Genomic DNA, 21,045 nt, shown 5'->3' with positions numbered 1-21,045 from the left:
CACTGTGGAAAATTAAAGGTGGGGTGAGATGATGTGGTGCATGATTATACTTAATGTTTTGAAAGTTTGCATGATTATTGTATTTCTGCTGCAGCCTCGAAAAAAAACAGAGTCAGAACCACCTCCAACAGAAGAGATTGTGTGAAAGCTTTGTTCTCTTGGTGGGATATGGTGGTTCGAGTGCTTTTATGTAAATGAGAGGCAGAGCGGGGTGGAAATATGAGACTGAGGATGCCCTTCTAACTCCCTCATATTTGAGCAGCTTTGTAACACTACCTACTTTGATGTGCCTGCACACCACAGCCCTGTCGAAAGTGATTAAGCTCGAGAAAGGGTGATTTGAAAAAACCCTCAAATCTATGTCTAATGTTGCAGTCGGAGCCTCATTTCTGCTTTTTTGTTCTTATGTAAGCTTTAAACATTTTCTGGGGTCAAGGAACATTTGCTCTTTTGTTCAGTTTTTTGTTCGAGACCCTCAGGTGTTTCGTTTTGTAAAAAGTTAAACGATATGAAAATGACCTGACGTCTTTCATGTTTACCCCGTTTTTTCAGTGCTCCACTTATGTGTTTGTGCTGGGAAAAATGTGTTTATGGATATTAACAGCTGTTGTCTTATAAAATACAGGATCAGTCTCGATGAAGGAAAGAAGTGGGACCGTCACAGTTTCTCTTTGGCACCTCTGTATGTGGACGGCGTTTTGATGGACCCAGAATCAGACAATCACATTATCACGTAAGCAGAATAAATATACATAAATATCAGGCTTGAAGTTTGAGCTTGTCTTGAGATGTAAACAAAGAGAACTCCCTTGTGGCTTTTCATTAAAGGGAACATTATCTTTCTGTCAGGATAAATGTCAGACTTCAGATTTGCAGTTGCTCTTTATATACGCCATCATATCTAGAATCTGTATCTTGAGATCCTGTGTCAAATTTGCATTTTAGGTTTTTTGGCCACTTCAGCCATCGGTCAGAGTGGCAGCTGATCAAGATCGACTACCTGGGCCTCTTCAGCAGGAGATGCATGGACGGAGATTATCAGATGTGGAACCTGCACAACAAGGTTACGGCAATATTAAACTTTATTGATCTATTTCCAAGATGCATGTTTGTCCCGTTTTTCAATGGACTTAAAGCATGAGCAAGAGATTTTTCTCATTTTTTTCTCAAGCTTCTATCTGGAGTGTGAAAAAGTGGCACATCTGTTTCTTTGTTTGACAGGGGGAGCTGTGTGTCATGGGCGAAAAGCAGATCTTTATGAAACGCAGACCAGGCAACCGCTGTATGCTGGCCCAAGACTATTCCAGAATCTATTCCTCAGAGCCATGCCTCTGCACAGCCTTTGATTTTGAATGGTAATGACTTCCTCTTTCTCAGCTTGCCCACCTGGGACTAAACTGTAACACACACACACACACTTTTATCCTCATTTTTTATCATTACATGTTTACAAAACAGCCCCTTCTCGATTGAACGTATAATTCAATTGTACTTCATTAAGGGCAGCTTGTAGACATTTGTAATCAGAAACAGACGTATCAGTTTGCTGGACTTCATACGCCTTAATATCCGTCTTGCGTTGCATTCGTATATATGTTGGATATACAATACGAGCACAGTCAGGTAATCTAGTTATAGTTTGAAACTGTAGATGGGAGTAACTTTTCATCGTGCGTCTGTAATTTGCATAATGTCAAATGACTTATTAGAATTCAATTCATAATGAATTGCGTGATTAATTTTAAATATGTCTGGAATTCTCTTTGATCCTGTTTGTCTGACAGTCATGTCTCCAGTTATGGCCATAAATATGTCACAAATCACACTTAATGTGAAGCGTTTGCCCCACAACAAAAGCTGGATTATTTGAGATGCGGTGTTTATCATTTCATGAAGTGTCATGTTTTTGGGTTTTTTTTGGCAGTGATTACGGGTGGGAGCGCCAGCCAGATGGGAAGTGCTCCCCTGCTTTTTGGTTTAATCCAAATGGTGCAGCTAAAAGCTGTAGCACCAGCCACAGCTTCCTTAACAGCACAGGGTAAGTGGCCCCAAATGTTCAACCCATCACAAAACAATATTATTTAATTCCAGCTTGTTTGTCATGGTATCTCGAGCACAAACAGAAAATAATGGTGTGCCTCTACAATGGTTCAACAACAAAAGCTCCGCGTCGAGCTGAGAACACTGACCCTCACTGTGTCCCACTTCCACAAATCAGAATAATGCATAACAGGTGTTGGATAGACAATATGTTCACGCTTGAAAAGTGACGAAATCAAGAATACTCAAAAGAGGTAAATATGCATTTTATCGGTGTGCTGCCAATGGGCTCTATTGTTCCACAAATGATTGCAGAGAGGACATTTTTTTTTTTTTGCATCGCGTAGAAATTGAATACATTATAATAAATTCTGCATTGTTGTAGAACAGCTTGAGGGACATCGAAATTGAAGACGATTATCAAATGTTACAAACATATTGTTGTTTCTTTTGTGAAGTTAAATTGACTTGGGCGTCCCAGAGTTGCAATTTAAGCATATTGTGTTTCTGTTGTTTTGTTTTTTTAAGTATATTTTTTTATTACTGATGTTTTACGATGACTTATATTGCTGGGGGTTCACAGAATTTCACTGTCATTGCTTGTTGCTTGTGACGTGCCATTAACATTGAAGCAATCTATCCATCTCTAAAAACACTCAACCAATGTTGAAACTTGTTCTCTCACTCTGTTTTAGTCCATTTCCTTTTTTTGTTGTTGTTTCTTTGTTGTGCAGTTGTTGCTGATGCTGGAGTGATGATTTCTAGTATCGGTATTTGCAGTAGAACAACCAATAGAAGCACCTTTGCTCTCTGAACTATCTGTAATGGACAATTATGCACTGAGCGTCACATTCTCCTAAAACCCTAGTTCTCAAACTGTCATACATGTACCACCTTGTGTACATGGACCACCTTTCCAAATACTGTTCTACTTTATACCAGGTTATGTGAAAAGTGCGGAGTGGGTAGAAAAAGTAAATAGCAAAGAGTTATAATAACTTAAGTAATAATAACCTTATCTCTCACTCCATCTTCATCTAATTCCACTATACCAGTGTCTGAAGTATACAGTATGTGAGTTTCTGTGAGCTCAATATTTTCTTTCATGGTATTTGGTTTAAAATGTTTGAGAACCACTGCCCTAAAATCAGTTGACGTGAATGGGGGAAACTTGAACTTTTTGAGGTAGCGTTAGCATGTTGTTTTAGTAGTTACCCCTTGGGGATTAAAAATGGCCTAAAATTAAAATGTCGTTAAAATTGAAGCGTCCTGAGGGGACAAAAGTGGAGCACTGCTGGATCCCTCGATGCACAGACTCCACTAAATTCTGAAATTCACCACTAAATAACTTCTGCAGACACTGACTGAAGAGCATCGTTGGCTGACAGCTTACTGGGAATAGTAGGGCTGGCTTATTGAAAACCAGGAACCGTGCATGTCGTCAATTGGTCAAAGTATCTGATGCCAGATTAAGAAAAACAAATCGTAGAGGAGGTGCAGACGTGTCGCTGTCTCTCTCAGGTCACTTGAAATTCATTGTGGAAGTAACAACCAAAACATCTTCAATTGGTGGAATTCATTGTATACAATTAAAAAAATACATGGACACAATACATGGACACAAACACAAAGCCTACGTCTGATTGTGTAATCTTAATCTGTTTAAGGTATCGGAAAGTTTTGTCCAATAACTGTAAGGAGGGCGGGAAGAACGTGTACTCGCCGAAGAGGCAGGTGTGTCGTACCCGGCCGCCCCGAGGCCTCCGACTAACCACCAGTCATGGAGAGCTCAGCGCCCTGGTGGGGAGCAATGTTACCTTCATGGTCTACCTCGATGATGTAAGTCACACCACTTTATGAATGTAGTATTACAGTTATTTACAGTTGATTTAACCAAATAGTCATAAACTTTGCCCTCGTTGTCTTTAGCTCATCCTCTGATCTCACTGTTTTTAACAGAACTACTGTATGACACATATTCTGTATTTAGATAGTTTTTGTTTCTGTGTGGACACTGAAACTGAATCTAGGAAGACAAAAACATTGTTTCTGTGAATATAATTTCACAAAATGTAATTTTATTTACGAATGAGAACACTACAAATGACTTAACCAGGTATATCTAAGCATGGGGAAAATAAAATGCATAGATGCTGTTGGGGGCTAGTTTGAAAATGTGTTGGTTTGAAATATGGGATTTTCTGGATTTGTTTGGATGATTCTATGGTCCAAAAATTGATCTTTCAAACTTTTGAAAACTTCTCAAAGAATTGAATTTGCCTCAATAACTTTTTTACTTTACAAAGAATTGAGCTTGTGTCTCCCTCCATTCAAAACCACCCACAGTACAAATGGTTTGTGACAGACGGCTGATACAACATCTCAGCCTGAGCACTTTGGCTGTGGCCTTTGCTTGCTTCACTTGGTGGTGGTCTAATTGAAGTATCTGGGCCTAAGTCGTGCTGACAGATGCCATGTCATGCCATCCGTCCACAGGGAGGCTCACTGGGGACAAGCATCCATCTAGACTTTGGGGACGGCATCAAGATCATATACTCCAATCTGAGCAGGACAGATGATGGCATCAAGCACATCTACAGAACGACTGGGATTTACCGAGTGACGGCTTCAGCTGAGAACAGCCAGGGATCTGACAGCAGCACCCTGTTTTTACACATCACCAGTATGTGAATAAGAAACATCATTAGTCATTCCTGCGGCAGTGCATGTGGCATGAATGTTTTTTTCTCTTTCATGGATAGTCGCACTCCCACTCTGCTGAATTTCATTTCAGTCATGGTTGCATTACTTTTATGCCTTTTTAGCTGCGGGGAATGCAAAAGCACACACCTGGAGCTAAAATATACATACATCAGCTGCGATCGCAGTAATGCTGTGGAATCTTGTTTATTCTGTATGTATGTATGGATGGATGTGTGTGTGTCGCCTCAGGTCCAGTGGAGCGTATATATCTCTCCGCTCCCATTGTAGCCATCAGGGGGAGGGAGGCTAATCTGACGGCCGTGGTTTGGCCGAGTCACACCAGAACGCTGACCTTCTTCTGGTGGTTTGACAACAGCTCCGAGGTGAGAAGCTTCTCCTCCTCCCACTGTTGTTCCACGCTCACTTTCTGTCCCGTTTCCCCTGCAGCCTTTTTTCCATTCCCCAGCTCTTCTCTTGATGTCCTTGTGTTGCTAGATAAATCAGTAGGGCTTTAAAGCAAATCATATAAAATTTAACTGCACATGGCCGCCTTGCATCTTCCTAGAAGAGCTTAGATGGCTGGCCATATTTATTTATCATGTCAGTTGTGCTCACTGCAGAACCCCCTCATTATAAAGTAAGTGTGTGAAGGCCTGCATGTGCATAAATAAGACTCAGCTTTGACAAAAAGGGGCTTTCCTGTTTGTTTTTTTTCCTTTTGCAATCCAGCCCATTATAACCTTGGAGGGAAGCATCTCATACACATTTCAGAGAGAGGGAAAAAACAAGGTCACGGTCCAGGTTGCTTCTGGGAGCAACATCGTGCAGGATTCAAAAGTTATAACAGTTAAAGGTGAGTGGCAGAGTCAGTTTTCAAAACACTTAAATTGGTGCCACACACATTACATGAATATGTAATGCGCTTTCTCAGAGAAAAGCATGAAGCCTCACAGTCCACGCCGCAAACAGCGTTGTGTCGATGTCAACGTGGACTCATCTAATAAATAAAATGTCACGGCGTAAACGAACACGAGATCTCAAGGTGCAATTAACTTCAAGGCGCACGTTGCCAAATGAAAGAAGACAAAACTGCACATCAGATTAATGAAAAACTAAACCAGAGGCAGCACTCATATTCTAACAGACATCGCTGCACTGTTTTCTTTTTGCAGAGATCTTTAGGTCGCTGCTGTTGTCGTTCTCGCCGGCGCTTGACGAGCACAATCCTGACATCTCTGAGTGGAGGGAGGACATAGGCCGCGTGGTGCGGACAGCTCTGTCACAGGTACATCAAGTCCCTGTTGCTCTGAGATCTTTGCTGCAGCCAACAGCAGCCACCAGCGGCCGTCGGGGTCATTACTTTTTCATTCGTGTTTGCAGTATTGAAAGTGCTGTCATGATGTTTGATGGTGCATGTGAGATGTTTCTCCAATGTATAGTTAACCTATGATGACAGTGACTAGACATGGTCCAAGCTCTATTTTTATTCTGATTCTGATTTTATTCTGACAATTTTGAAAGTATTTTTTGAACAAAACAAATGATCAACATCTCTATGTTCAAATGAACTATGGAAATTCTTGACAGCAATTTCAAATCTGCCTTTCCAAGTATGGACAGCCCATAATCTGCCCCCGGTGGTTGTTTTAGCCACTGAGGTTGTGAGTTGCCACTTTGAAATCAGGCAGAATTGCTCATCGTCTTTTTGTGACAGAAAAAGTGTTAACCGTATGACAGTGTGGAATTTGGACTTACTTAAATACTTCATCGCTGTGAGGTTACAGCAGAAACATGAACTAGTGCAATCAATCAATCAAAAAAAATCAATCCATCTTTATTTATAAAGCAGGTAAAACAATTATTTAAAGAAAAAGAAAGTGCTTCACATAAAAACTACCTGAGGAAACACTAACTTACCAATGCTAAGCGCAAATGGGGAAACAGCAGAGGTGATAAATTAAATATAATTTAAAAAATTAAGTTAAATAAATAGGCAAACAAATAAATAAATGTACTATTAAATCCTAAAAATTATTACAAGAATTACAAGAATTACAAGAAAATGTGTTAATAGTAAAATCTAGATATTTACCTTTTTATTATTATTTTACTGTTTTACTTTTATGTTTTTATGTTTTATACTCTGTTGTTGTGCCTTTTACTTTGCAAAGCACTATGGTCAACCATGGTTGTTTTAATGTATACTCTAGAAATAAAGTTTATGTACACATCATGTTACACAAACTGCTTCACATTAACGTGAGGTGAGAAAACTTACCAACTCTAACTGCAAATGAGGAAAACACCAGAGGTCCAGGATAGTTATGCGTACATAAATATATATTTAAAAACAAGATACAATAAATGCGCTTAAGAAATCCTAAAACAACTAATTAGCAAAAGATAGTAGCCTGAAATAAATGAGTGATTGTGTAAGAATGTGATGTTGCTGCAGGTGTCGGGGGTTCCTGAAGATCAGCTGCTGGTGTCACTATACCCGGGTCTCCCAACCACAGCAGAGCTCTTCATCCTTCCTGTCGAACACACTTCGAGCACGGCGGAGTCTCTGGAAATGGTGAGAACCCATGAAATCCCGAAAACATCGAAATCAGTCATCACGCGAACCTTAATTAAAAAAGCCGCCTCACTGCGTCTGGTATGACACATTCAATAATGAGATATGACCAGGTATTAAACAGTATACGTGGAGGCCCTCGCCAAAATAAATCCACAAGTAAACAGTGAGATTAATTGGTTTTGGCTTTTAATGTGGCGTTTTACACCAGCCGCTATTTTAAGGAGCCGGAAAAACCAGAAGGTTCATAAAGTTTTATGCCCTTTTATTCACTTCTTTTGCGGAGATTGGTTGAATAAAAACTCACCAAAGACATGGTAATAACTTAACAACACATTGTGTCTCATTTGTAACACAATATGAATGCAAATTGAATGTTATTGAAGCTATTTTCTTCCTTCTTTAAGCCGTGTAGTTAAGCTAATCAAGCTCCATCGTCGGTGTAGAGACACTTGGGTTTAATTCTTAACGTTAACATATGGATGTATTGTATGACAATTTTCTTTATTGAAACTACAGATATCGGACATTTTCGTCACTGCCCTGAACCAAGGCCTGATCCAGTTTGAGCTGAAAGCTGATGTTCACATCATTGTATACATGACTCAGCAAACTTTGGGTAAGTTTCGTATCGTTTCCACACACTAAGGTCAGGGTAATTGTTATATATAACAATTTGGTTTTTCTGTGCAGACATACAAATAAAGTAGCCAATGTGTCCTTGGGTTTAATTTATTCCAGTTTAGAACCGTATATCTACACTCACACACTCAGACACAGTGAATTTGTTCTGCTCAATGATCTGCAAAACATAAGCCACGTATCTTTCTTGGGATTATCTGATATTGATTTGTACCCTTAATGCTGTAAATAAATAAATAAATAAAAGAAAGAAAGCAAAAGACAGTCAGTTTTCCCAGATTGCGATCCATATGATACTGTATATGTTGGGATTTAATTCACTTTTGCACCTGAGGCAGTAAGATGGCAGCTCACTCCCAAATCAGCCAAATCAATGGCATGATTGACAAATCAGGTGTTTGGTATGCACTGAGGAAATCGGCAGGGTCACTGTGTCATTAGTGTATCGCAAGAGATGTGTCGATCAGTCCCTCATGGCTTTACCCTTTTCATCCACCGATGGATCTGTCTTCATTTGTGTCTGCATACAAAGGTCTGGGTTGCCTTTAAAATGATCCAGAAAGGTCATAGACTTCATAGGATTCTCTTTGTTGGAGAGAAAGATGGGCGCGGAGGAGGAAATATGGCGTCTCAGCGTTTAAAAAAAGCCATGACTATGCATAAGCTACCTGTATGATGGACCCCAGGGAGAGACAGCACACCTCCTAAAGGTTCCTTTTAATACCCAGAGGGGAGAACATGCAGAGAGCAGCTCCTCACACTGTGCCCGCAGGTGTTACATGACATGGGGTAATAAAAGTCGTCTGTTAGGAATAAGGCATGGCTTAGGAAAAAATCAGAGATTTAACCAAGTGGAAAGTGGGTTTGACATCACTCATAAGATGCTGAACTCCCATTTTTAAGCCTCCAGAATCATGATTTAGTTGGCGGACGCTGCTGGCAGTACAGTAGATGATATCAGTATTTGGTTGATTATTGTCCCAAGGTATCTGTACATGTATGTTTCCACCCTCTCCATTGGATGATTGTTGACAGTCAGAGTGGGCATGCTGGAGGGAAGCTTGTGGAAGCCTTTACAGAGCACTCATTGGAGTTATTGGAGGATAAAACAAGACTTTGTTTCCTTTTGTTAAAATCAAGGTCCATGAAGGTACGGTACATGAGTATATTCAAGAAAAACACAAATAAAGTGAAAGGAACAGTGTTTACCGATCCTGATCCTCAGGGACTGCTGTCCTGCATGTTTTAGATGTTTCCCTGCTCCAACACACCTGATTGATTTTTATCAACTGACCATCTTTAGTTTCTGAGATATTACCGCAGATGCAGGAGAACATGACCGATCCGTATGACCACACTTTTTTCTACAACTGAACTTCACTGATGTTTCGAGTGCCACAGACCTCAAATTTCACAAAGATGCTTTATGTGAAGTAGCTGGATCTCTGTTTCTAAGATTTTGTGGTAACACACTGTAACACAGTTTTGAGTGTCTATGGAAGTTACCAAATGTAGTTCTTTGCCCGGTAAAGGGTTAACAGTTATTTGGTCCTTGTGGTGTTCAGGTCAAGGCAGTTCCGTCTGCATCATTCCGCAAAAGTGGCCAGTTCGGACTGTACCTAATCCAGTGAGGTAGTGGAGTCCATGATAACAGTGTTGCCAGAGTACTTAATGTTATGTCCGGGATTGTTATCTTATCATAACCTTGTATTACACCGTATCTTGCATCTTTTCTTAATTTTTCTCTTGTCTTAACTTATGGTATCATATCACGTCTTATTATATCTTGTATATGGACTTCTCCAGCATAATCACCCCTAGTGGCTATTCAATATATTCTTATTTCCTGGTTGGCTTCAGGAGGAACTGTGATGAAATGTCTTTGACATGTTTGTCTTTCAGCGCCACTTGTGGATTCAAACTCCATCCACAGTGGGTCGGCCATGCTGATGCTGCTCACTGTGGTATTTGTTGGTTTGGCTGCGTTCTTCATCTACAAGTTCAAAAGGTCTGTGCACTCAGATCAAGATTTCAGCTGTAATTTGTTATAACGAATCAACAAATGAGTTGTTGTTGTTGTTGTTGTTGTTAGTGAAAACCTGTTGTTCCTCTGGTGTCTCGTTGTGTTCAGGAAAATCCCTTGGATCCACGTTCAGACTGAAGACAGTCACGAGAAAGAACCGGAAGTGATCAGCACGGTCGGTCAGAACGACAACATGTCGAAGGTGAAGCTCAACGAGTTTCCTTCTCCGAAAGAGCTCATGGTGAAGGATCTGGAGGCGAGGAGCAGAGTGACATCAGGTACACATTCATTTCTACTACAACTATTATCAGTGGTCAGCAACTGGTGGCCCACTGGTGGCCCAAACTTGGCCACCAGCATTAATATCTGGCCCGGTAGATTAAATATGTTTCCAATCATTTGCATATCTTTACAAAAACAACACATTTGTGCAGAATTCAGTGCCTATTATTCTGCAAAATATGAACTGTTGCTAGAATTGACAATTACATTTATTATATTATTATAGTCAGGCACAGAGGAGAAGCAGTAATTCTCAGGGTCCCAGATTCTTTTTTGAAAAATGCCAAGAAGTGGGATGTGAGCTGAGTGAGGTTAGGAGGAGGGAGAGTGCCAAGACTGGGTATCTATTACATTTTTAGCTGTTTAATTCACTGTATTAGGATTTGCATTGTTTTTATATGCTGGTATACACTGTTACAATTTCCATATGCAAAGTAGCTGCACTACATAGTACTACATAAATTAATTTAGTTAAAACAGTCTTTTACGGAATTTCTCATAAAGTATTTCCCTCTGAAATGTGAATATAAACTAGTATAAGATTTAAATAATCAATGTGCTTACAGTTTATAAATAAATGTGCTGTTAGGGAGCAGTATGTTTGGATGTTTTATGCAAAGACTAAATTAAGCACTTTCTCTTATGAAGAATGATATTTCACATTAGCAGTGTATTGCCCTTAAACACATCACTGAGCATCTGCTTTGAAGACAGTTTAACTGACTGTGGTGAAGAGACAGAAAGTCGTCTGTATTTCAGGCTTCAGGTTTGTCGTTGAGCGATGCTCCCGCACATGAAAATATGTAGCAGGACTGACGTCTTTATCAATGCAGGATGTCACTTTGGCAAATTGTGCACCGCACGTACAACTGCAGCATCTGCACAGTTACCAGATATCACAGTGACAAATTAACTTTTCTGACGGCTGTGCCTGACACCCACAGCGATATCTTTTAAATGAGAGCTGTTCGGCCCCTGCGGTTGGTGTGGAATCTTTGACGACAGTAGCATTGCAGTGCTCCTGACACATACGTGTGGGCTACAGACGGTATTTTTCTGGTCGCTCAGCACTTCTGGCTATTCCTCATTTCTCAGCTGTTTCTCCTTCTCCTCACTCCTTTGCTGAGCTGAAACAAATTAGATCTTTTTCGGTTGCTTTCAGAAGTGTTTATTTACAAAAGGGCAGCACAGCAAGCGACCTTTTGATTTGGCGCGTGTTCCGCTAATCGAATTTACAACCGACTGTTTAAAGATTTCATTTATCCTAAAAAAATCCTTTTCAATTCGCTCTGATTTTACACCGTGTTCTTAATGTTAAACTCTGATATGCAGATTTAACTGTGTTGTTGAAACATTTCCTGCTGTCCGTGAGGCAGGTCTTGCTCCGGCCACTGGGAGACATGCCCCCTACCTGAAGGAAAAACATTGACCAGGTTTAATTTAATTAACGTTTGGGTTCAGTGATTTTTATGTGTTCTCATTTTAGTGCAAATGGCTTTACAAGCTCTTAGAAGAAAAATAACCTGCTGGTCACTGATAGTTATCACAGTGCAGCTCCAAAGCTATGGATTTGACTCAAACATGTAAAAATTAAGAATTCATCATTTAAAGGTGGTAATTAAAGGGTAACTATCCCCATCTTTGGAAGCTAACTCTGCCCAATGCCATCCATCCATCAACTGCCAACCACTTATCTGAGATCAGGTCTCGGGGGGCCGTAGCAGGGGGCCCCAGACTTCCCTTTCCCTGTCCACATCGTCCAACTCTGGCTGTGGGATCCCCAGGCCAGCGAGGAGATATAATATCTCCACCTAGTGCTTGGTCTGCCCCTCGGTCTCCTCCCAGTTGGACGTGCCATGAACACCTGCCTAGGGAAGCGCCCTGTTGGCATCTTTACCCTGTGCCCAAACCACCGTTTAAAGCGCTAACACCACACTTTATAAACGGTGGAGAGAGAACAACAACAAAGCAACCGTGCCAGTGTTTATAAAAGGGGGCGGAGCCTCACACTGATTAGACAAGACAAAAGCTTGTACCAGTGACGCAAGCATGGACTGAGAAAGTCAATGGGAAAATTTGAATGCAGTAGTTTGACCAGAGAGGCAGTAGACATGCCAATTTTCTTTATCACAATATAATTATGAGTTTATACTTTGCCAGATTTGACAGATAATCTAAATGACACTCTGTACACTGTTTTGTTTTCATAAAGGTTAATTGTCCCGTTTTAGCGACAGGTAAAGACTAAAAGTGAAAGTGTGTCTGCTTTAGAGCAGCAGCAGAGAATCCACGCAGCATGAGAGGAGACGACAAGGTGTCAATAACAAACTGTAATAACATTAGATAAGATAAACATCCAGCAACAAAGTGAAAAAGAAAGAAGCCGAAGCTTAAGGTCCCCATGCGACTTTTCTGTTCCGAAGAAAAGTATCCACAGCAGCGTATCTGTTCCGCTTCGTTGTCAGCCTCCTCTCCTCTTTCTATATTTTAATGCATCTCCACTGCAGACCCTTGTTTTTCCTTGTCTTTTTGGTCACAACATTTATACCGGGGCTTTGAAGGTTTTGTTATCGTTCGGCATTACTGACGCTCAGTATGATCCAATGTGCTGACGTGCTATGACCAAAACACCAAACTAAAACACAAATAAAAAGGTATTTTCTGCACCATCTTCATTAGTGAAGCCAGTATTTGAATTTAACATGTTTTTTTTAATTCTCTGATGACACATCATGGTCAGTTAATGTCTCATTATTATACATTTCTCATATATTTAATGCAGGATTGAAGTGATTAAATCATATGAAATGTTCTGTCCCAGAAGTAGAAAATGGAGGACCTAAACAAACAAAAAGAGTCTTTAATAGAACAAACTAATGAAAAGTAAAACACTAACAAGAGAATAACAAAATTGTTCAAACACATGGGAAACAGGACCTGGAATGTATGAAACAAAACACACCAGAAAAAATGTGACCTGAAGAAAAAAAAGAAATGAACCAGCAAAGACACTGTGGAGGCAGGGATAATCAGACACAGGTGAAACTAATGAGACACAGGTGAGACACGTTAGGGCGGGGCAGACAATCAGGAGGGAAGACAGGAAGATACACACAAGGAGAAACTACAAAAGAGGAGAATCAAAGGAAAAGGAAGCATCAACAAAAGGTCCACACAGAATAAATGCTCCATGGATAAATCCAGTGATCTGAATTTGACTTCTATTGTTTTCCAGTGATTGACACGAGAGCTCACACATGCTCATGTCTCATTTCAATTCAGTTTAGCTAAGAAATGAAGCTGTAAGAGAGTCAGGGTTTTTTTTTCTGCGTGATGAATTGCACCAGGCAGGAGGTCGTCAGCACAGGTCAACAACTTAAAAACCAAGTCTTTAGAAAAATGAATGCTATGAATAAAAATTCTGCAAACACAGTTCTCAACAAAGACTTTATTTGAATTTATCAAACCTCGAAATAAAGAACACTGATGAATGAGCTAAAGAGTCAGTATCATGCATGTGAAATTTATTCAATCTTTATTAAAGTTTACTTCTAGTGTAAAAATATTGCCTCCAGCGATGTTTGTGACCCCAGAATCTCACACTTCACTCATTGTGATGTATTTTCAGGAATAGCAGAGGCTGCACAAGTTTGATTTTCATTGAATGTGAAGTTGATAAGAATGCAATTTTAGTCACACAGAGTTTTATGGCTTTGTTTTCCTACCAACACACCAACATCATATCATGTTTACAGATTACTGAAGTGCTACTTAAGATATAATAACTGTGGCCTCAAGTTTGTATATCTTAGTGAAGATAATGCATTCCCTATAGCCCCTTAACCTTACCTTAACATCACAACTAATGGTCACAGGAAGAGACGTCCGACACAAGAATCAAGCCGAACAATGCAGAACTGTAGATCAGTTAAAAAGACTTACGATCCTAAAAAAACGTGGGTTAATCTCCAACAATCACCAGGGAAATGTCTAAAATTTCAATTTAACTGGGGAATCTGGTGTATTTAGTGACGGCACTGCTGATCGCGAGCACAGGCGTGTGACATCACAAACCCTGCTGCTGTATTTTGTATTCTGAGTCTGTGCTCCAGTCATGGAGGAAGTTCTGAACATATAGTTTTTAATTAACTGATTCTAATGATTCGGTTACACCGAAAACAACTGCTTTACAAGTCACTAGTCACTTGTTTGTGTGTAAAACAAAGTCAGGGCAGTTTCATGCAGCAGTACTATTTTGCCTTTTAACCTTGCCATGCCGAGGCGAGTCGAGCTGGGACCATTGGTGGAAAAGGGGCTTAAGTGTCTTCAAGTAGTTCAAGTTCAAGTAGTTTTTTTATTTGTCAAATGTACTATATGTACGACATACAGCACAGATGAAATTGCAGTCCTCTCAGACCCACGGTGCAAAACAGTCTTACCTTAACCCTAACCCTAAAACCATGTGAAAAAGCCCTGTGAAAAAAAGTTGTGGAGCCCAGACAAAATGTCCCAACAAAGACAGGTGTGTACGTTTATTGGACATAACAAAGATATAAATACATGTACACGCACACACACACACACACAGTAAAATAATCACATTACTAATTAACCAGTAGTTTAATTCCTTAAGAAAATCCTCATATTTCATTATGTTCCGTTCTCGTTTTCATTTGTGATAAAAACAAACCGTAAAGTCGCTGTAATAGATGTATAAAACATGATAGTGTGTGGAATGACAATGTGACTGCAATCATGAATCTGTAGCTAATTTATTTATAGGGTTTCATAGTGAGTTTCAGGCATTTTCAGTTTGTTTGATTGTTTGTTTGGTTGGTTGGTTCAGAATAAGCTCTGTTGTTGATTGAGCTGCTGAACATAATGAACATGTAGCAGCCAAAGATCCAAACATTTCCTTCCTCTGGGATTTAATGCCAACCGAAAGATATATAGAAAAATAGAAAATTGAAAAGGAAAATTGTTAAAACATCCCGAAACACGCTCAAAATAAATGAATGTTTTTTTTGAGATGTAAATAAAACACGTTGCCTCAGAACTGCTCGTCATGTAGAGAAGCTTGTTTTTTATCGTCTGTCTTTCATCTGCCTTCAACAAGCCCAACAAAAACATGCAGATTCAATATATGCGGTGGCTGTTAACATATGAAATGAATGTACAACGTGATTATACAGTAAAAAGCAATTATTTTACACTGAAATGAAAGAAGATGAAGAGAAAACATCTGTTTTATACTCTCAAATCCTGAACTGAATATAGTATTTTAACCCTTAACACCTAAGCCTCAAAATGTCCATCTGGACTTTCTTTTTTTTTTTGCTTATTTTAACCATCAAAGGGCCAGAAAATGTGCTTTTGCCTAGTTTTCCAGAATATCTTTCAATATTTGGAAGTTATTTACAGCTTACTGCATGTTGAAATAGTGCATTAACAAAGATGCTGATTCGCCGGCTTCCTGCAACAGCGTGAGTGAAATGAGCGTAATAACCACACGTTGGTTTTGACATGCAACTTTTATACATATTTGTTATGATAGCACAAACCGTTAATTTACCGTGTAATTACGGTAATGCAGATTGCACTTACACAAACGTGTCGTCTGCGATACACTCGGTGTTATAGGGTTAAGCAGCTTTATACCAACACTTTACTCTTGTTCTTTTCACACTCTGTGTTTCTGTGCTGTGGTATTGATTGATTGGTAGCACACTTTAAGTATGCCTCATATTAAAGAAGTTAAAACCTCATTAATCATATTTTATTTGGCAAATCTCACCTGACGGATATTTACCTTGATGAATCTACTGCCAGGCCATTAGTCGTAATGGTGAACATCAAATTTTGGCTGCGCTACAGTTTTGCTCTGTTGAAAATGTGCATGTCAGTGCATGGCATTGTCACATTAAAGGGAAATGGGATTCAGCAAGACGAAGACAAATCCACACGATGTGTTGTTGTTATTGTTGTGTGACACAGAAAGTGCAGAGAGTTAGTTTAGTTGATGAGTTCCAGAGAAGGGCTGTAAGGCTGAAGGCTCTGGATGTCGTGGTTGAGAGATAGGCAGGAGGTGTGGTGAGGAGCAAGGAGGAGGAAGATCGGAGAGGGTGTGTAGATGTGAAGGAGGTCAGAAAGTTACGGAGGTGCAAGGTTGTGGAAAGCCATGAATCTGAGAAGGAGAATGCCATATTTCAGAGAAAGCCAGTAGAGATTTTGAAGGACAGGGGTGTTATGATCTAAGGACGGGGTTCTGGAGATGATCCAGGCAGCTCAATTCTGGACCAGTTGGAGTTTATGGAGAAGATTGAGTGATAGACAAGAGAGGAGAGAGTTACAGTGGTCTTAACAGGATGTGACCAGGGCATTAACAAGGATGGCGGTGCTGAGACGGTTGGTGTGCAGGTGAAAGTATGTTGACCGAGTGAGATTATTGACGTGAGCTGTCGAGGATGACTCCCAGGCTCTTTACTTGGGGGGGAGGGAGAAACTATGGAGCTGTCGATTGTAATAGAGAAATTGTCAGAGTTGATTTGGAGGCAACAAGGAGAACTTCAGTTTTTATTTCTATTGACTAAATGTTTCTGAAAATGTGACCAAAAGATAGGAGAGGTAGATGATGAAAGGGGAGAGGACCCTAAGACAGAGCCCTGGGGAACACCTGTAGTGACTGGGGAGAGCTGAGATCTGAAGTTTTTACATATTGTTTTAGTACTTGCTCTTTGAAAATATAATACACATGTTTATGTTATCTTTCGTTTTAGGAGTGTAACTGAGCAGTTACATGCATACATGCATACTCAAAACAATGTACATATGCCAGTCCTGTAAGTGGCGCTGTAGCGCTGCACTGAAAATGTAGAAGAAGCCGTTATACACATATTACTATACTACTGACAGAGTTGATAATGATGATAATAATGTCACCTTTGAAGAAGAAAAAAACACAGAAAACACCAGCGTGTGCACAATCCGAGCGTCTCCTCCTGTCACAGCAGTCCACGTCTTATCATCCCTGCATCACCCGCACAGACGTGGCCACGTTTCCCTTTTGTCGAGACAACAGGGGTCTTTTCAACCAAACGACCTCGGCGATGAATTTCTAATTAAGTGTAAAAGCGTGTTCAAACCGTTTGATCTTCAAGGAGAAAAAAAGATTAGAGAAATCCAGATAGAACTTGGAGTCGTGTGATGGATGTTGAAAAAGCTGTTATTACTTCACCCCCTAAAATCAGTGTCAGCGAGATAAAGCCAAACTATCACAGATACTAGGAACTTGTGATGTGTGATGTGCGTGTGAAGTCGGAGGAGTTGACATGTCCCTGTGTTCTCGTCTCTTTTTTTTGCATGTTTTCAGGAGGAATGGGACGCAGCATGGAGAGAATTGTAACCAGGGAGTTTCCAAATTGTACTAATGTCTAAAGACGCTCTGTGACTGAGTAAGTACAGGTTGTTGTGTCGCGATTGTGCAGAAACTGTTTTGCTTTGTCAGCATTTATTGATTTCACAATCATAGCTGCTATCGTTCAAAGGTTTTTTTTACATATTATGGGTAGAGTTAGTGAGTATAGTTCAAAATGTGATGAAGATCATACACTGAACCAGATTCAAAGGCCTCCAGTTTGAGGGCGGTGAATACCTGAGAAATCTGCTGAGAAAACAACGGGGCCCTGACACAAAAGGGTCCAATTGGCACCGGGAATGTCTTGTTCTCTACCACTGTAATGTTATGACTGTTCAGCTGATACTGGCACCTTTTTTCACTCACTGTGGCAGCAAGTGTGATTCTTTATCAGGGTAATAATAGACAGTGTCAAAATATCTCAGAATCCTGAGAAAATATTGATATAATGTAAATGAGAAATGGTCATTAGTGAAAGTATGTATGTGTTTCACTGCCTACGTTTAATGTATTCACTTTAAATAAGCATTAAAGGGGACATATTATGCAAAATCAACTTTTTAACCATTTCAATACTCATATTTGGGACTCTGGAGGCCCTACCAGTCGCCAAAGTGTGGAAAAAGAATACTCAGTCATGTTTTCGTGGTCCCCCTTAGTGTAAGTATAGGCGATAAAACACTCGATGTTGAATTCCCTCCGCTTATGACGGCAGCATGCACATTTCACCGCGAATGTTACCGCCCCACCAGTAAGTTTACCTCGAGAGCTCCACCTTAGCGCCACCTTGTCCCTGCGAGAGTGCAGGCGAGGGAGGAAGAGCAGTATTATGTCAACGCGGAGGGACAAGTGTGCTGTTACACAAACTTCCAGCCTCAGAGGATTTTATATATGAAGCTAATGTGCCGGATAAAGTCAGCAAACGTGTGTTTGTGTGTTCGCACCACTTCACATCAGACTGCGGCCAGCGGTCGCCGTATTTAGTCACCAACGTACAAACACACACATTGTTAAGAAAAGGTCACATAGAGCTCATAACTGACCATTCTGACACGTCCTAATTAAAAATATTTGTTCAGTACGTCCTCCATGACCGGAGCACAGACTCAGTCTGATACAGTCACATACAGCAGCAGTTTATGCAGCTCACCGCTGGTGATCAGCGGTGCTGCACTCTCTGTGAAAATCAGTTAAAAAGACATAGGGACAGCACCGAGCTGCCTAAACTGCCGCTGTGTGTGACTGATCGCCAGCTCCGGAGCATACAGTCACCGGTCTGATACAGTCACATACAGCTGCAGTTTATGCAGCTCGCCGCTGGCGATCAGCGGTGGCGAGGTCTCCGGAGCACAGTCACCGGTCTGATACAGTCACATACAGCGGCAGTCAGCGGTGCTGTCCCTATGTCTTTTTAACTGATTTTCACAGTGAGTGCAGCACAGCTGATCGGCACTGTTGGGCTCGATCCTTATGTAGGAAGTCTCTTCCTGTGACGGCACTCTCGCTGTTTTCTGTGCACGCTGCCATGTTGATATTGTCAGAGAACTAGTGGAGGGAGGGGGAGACGAATGGAGCAGAGGGAACAGGATCTGAGCGAGTGAGCGCTGTAAAGAGGACAAATCAGAAACCCCCTGGAAGAAGTGGGTGTGTCTCATTTGCATGTAAAGGGACCACGCACAAAACCGAGCGTTCTGAAAGGGGCGGGTTAAGCAGGGTTATTAAACTGCTATGGTGCTTCATCCTTTTGGTATTTTGACCAAAGCATGTCACTGACATGTTCATTAGGACACCAGGGAACTATTTTAATGGGGGAAATAGGGTATAATATGTCCCCTTTAAGTTACATTTATATAGTATTTTAAGGATTACTGAGGCCCTTTGAGGCGCATTGTTTCATTACCGGGTGCCCTACCGTCATATGAGAGACATATAATTAATAGACCGTTTTAGGTTTAACTTTCATACTGTTATGACACTTTTCATTTCGCTCTGGATAAACTGTGCGTCACCGTTTACTGCCCCCATAACTAGAGGTCTTTGAGTTGCGTATATATATATATATAATGAATATATGTAAAAATGTCAAATCTGACAAAATGTGAAAGCTTCTGGGAAATAATTGAATAGACATAGTTTTTTTTTGTCTCTCTTCGCTTTGTAAGACGACATGGTGCTTTCAATGACTGTCTCCTTGATATATATATATACATATATATCTATACATATACATACACACAGTATATGGACATGAAAGTCTGGCCTTACAGGTGGAAATACTGACAAGTTGTACATAAAATGAGATGGAATGTAAATCTATACAGTAGCTTCATTCTTTCACTGTAAAGTCGAGTCACGGGCATCATGACCTTCTGTTCACAACACGCTGTATGTCCTTTATCCTATACTTTTATTTTTATTTTATACAGTAGCATGCTCTAATCATCTGTGATAACACGCTTAAGACTAATGACTTCTATATATATATATATATATACATATATGCACACACTGTATATGTGTATATACTGTATATATAAAGGTCATTTTAAGGTTTACTTGTCACATTTAACTTGATACATTAATAGTCCAGTTGTGCAATGGCCAAAAACTTGTGCATGATCTATGATATTGTTCCTTTTTGTCGATGATAAGAGAAAAAAACAACAACAACGTCTTGTTTCGAATCACATTTCTTACTGTGAACAAATTGCCATTTTAAAAATTGTTCAAAAATAAATGTATTTTTATATGGTATACTGTATGTATTCTGAATATGTATGGTTTTAATACAACGTACACTCTTTGATGCCAAGACCTTTTTTTTGTCCCCCCCCCCGTCAGTGAATGAGATAAACCTGAAAACAAACGGGCTGATGAAGCGTGTTTTTTACAACCTATAGTGTCTTTGTTATCTGAGGCTCAGGTGCATTGTCTCAACTCACCATTTCTAATGATCCCCGAGGAGGATCTGAGGCTGGGTTTTTAATGGACAGAAGTGTGATGACGCCCACGTGCAGATTCCCATCTGACACCGAGAGACTCAGCTTCATTTTACTCCCCCCATCCCCCCCCCCCCCCCCCATCTACACTCAAGTTACCATTTACAGATGGTTTCTATTTAATGGGAACAATTACAGGGGCTGTCATGGAGTAATGAGACACACACACACACACACAAGTTTGTAAAGAAGAATTTGTGGCATTCTCACGTTCACAAAAGTCTTTCAAATGAACGCGGCAGAGTGACACTCAGGACTGTGGACGGGATTTCGTGCTTGATTGGCTGAAGCTCAGCAGCAGCAGCAGCAGCAGCAGCAGCAGCAGCAACGAGCCCCTTGTTTCTTCTTGTTTTGCATTTCGTTTTGC

The 21,045-nt window shown here is 40.4% G+C and overlaps 1 protein-coding gene across 1 annotated transcript in view; it reads left to right on the top strand.

Moving 5' to 3' along the window:
* The window catches only part of sorcs3b (sortilin related VPS10 domain containing receptor 3b), a 63,261-nt gene extending 42,828 nt beyond the window's left edge, over nucleotides 1-20,433 (top strand). The window contains exons 14-27 of the mRNA XM_058652186.1: nucleotides 626-733; nucleotides 946-1,063; nucleotides 1,222-1,355; nucleotides 1,925-2,038; nucleotides 3,708-3,879; nucleotides 4,537-4,723; nucleotides 4,993-5,126; nucleotides 5,473-5,596; nucleotides 5,916-6,028; nucleotides 7,199-7,318; nucleotides 7,838-7,937; nucleotides 9,863-9,968; nucleotides 10,092-10,261; nucleotides 17,635-20,433. Coding sequence (XP_058508169.1) covers nucleotides 626-733; nucleotides 946-1,063; nucleotides 1,222-1,355; nucleotides 1,925-2,038; nucleotides 3,708-3,879; nucleotides 4,537-4,723; nucleotides 4,993-5,126; nucleotides 5,473-5,596; nucleotides 5,916-6,028; nucleotides 7,199-7,318; nucleotides 7,838-7,937; nucleotides 9,863-9,968; nucleotides 10,092-10,261; nucleotides 17,635-17,699 — 1,765 coding nt within the window. The 3' untranslated portion in view covers nucleotides 17,700-20,433. The remainder of the gene's footprint in view (nucleotides 1-625; nucleotides 734-945; nucleotides 1,064-1,221; nucleotides 1,356-1,924; nucleotides 2,039-3,707; nucleotides 3,880-4,536; nucleotides 4,724-4,992; nucleotides 5,127-5,472; nucleotides 5,597-5,915; nucleotides 6,029-7,198; nucleotides 7,319-7,837; nucleotides 7,938-9,862; nucleotides 9,969-10,091; nucleotides 10,262-17,634) is intronic.
* Nucleotides 20,434-21,045: the final 612 nt, after the last annotated feature.

The sequence above is a fragment of the Solea solea genome, chromosome 15 (genome assembly GCF_958295425.1).
Source record: "Solea solea chromosome 15, fSolSol10.1, whole genome shotgun sequence".
NCBI lineage: Eukaryota > Metazoa > Chordata > Actinopteri > Pleuronectiformes > Soleidae > Solea > Solea solea.
The sequence above is the reverse complement of the archived record's forward strand: the minus strand, read 5'-3'. Positions and strand labels throughout refer to the sequence as shown.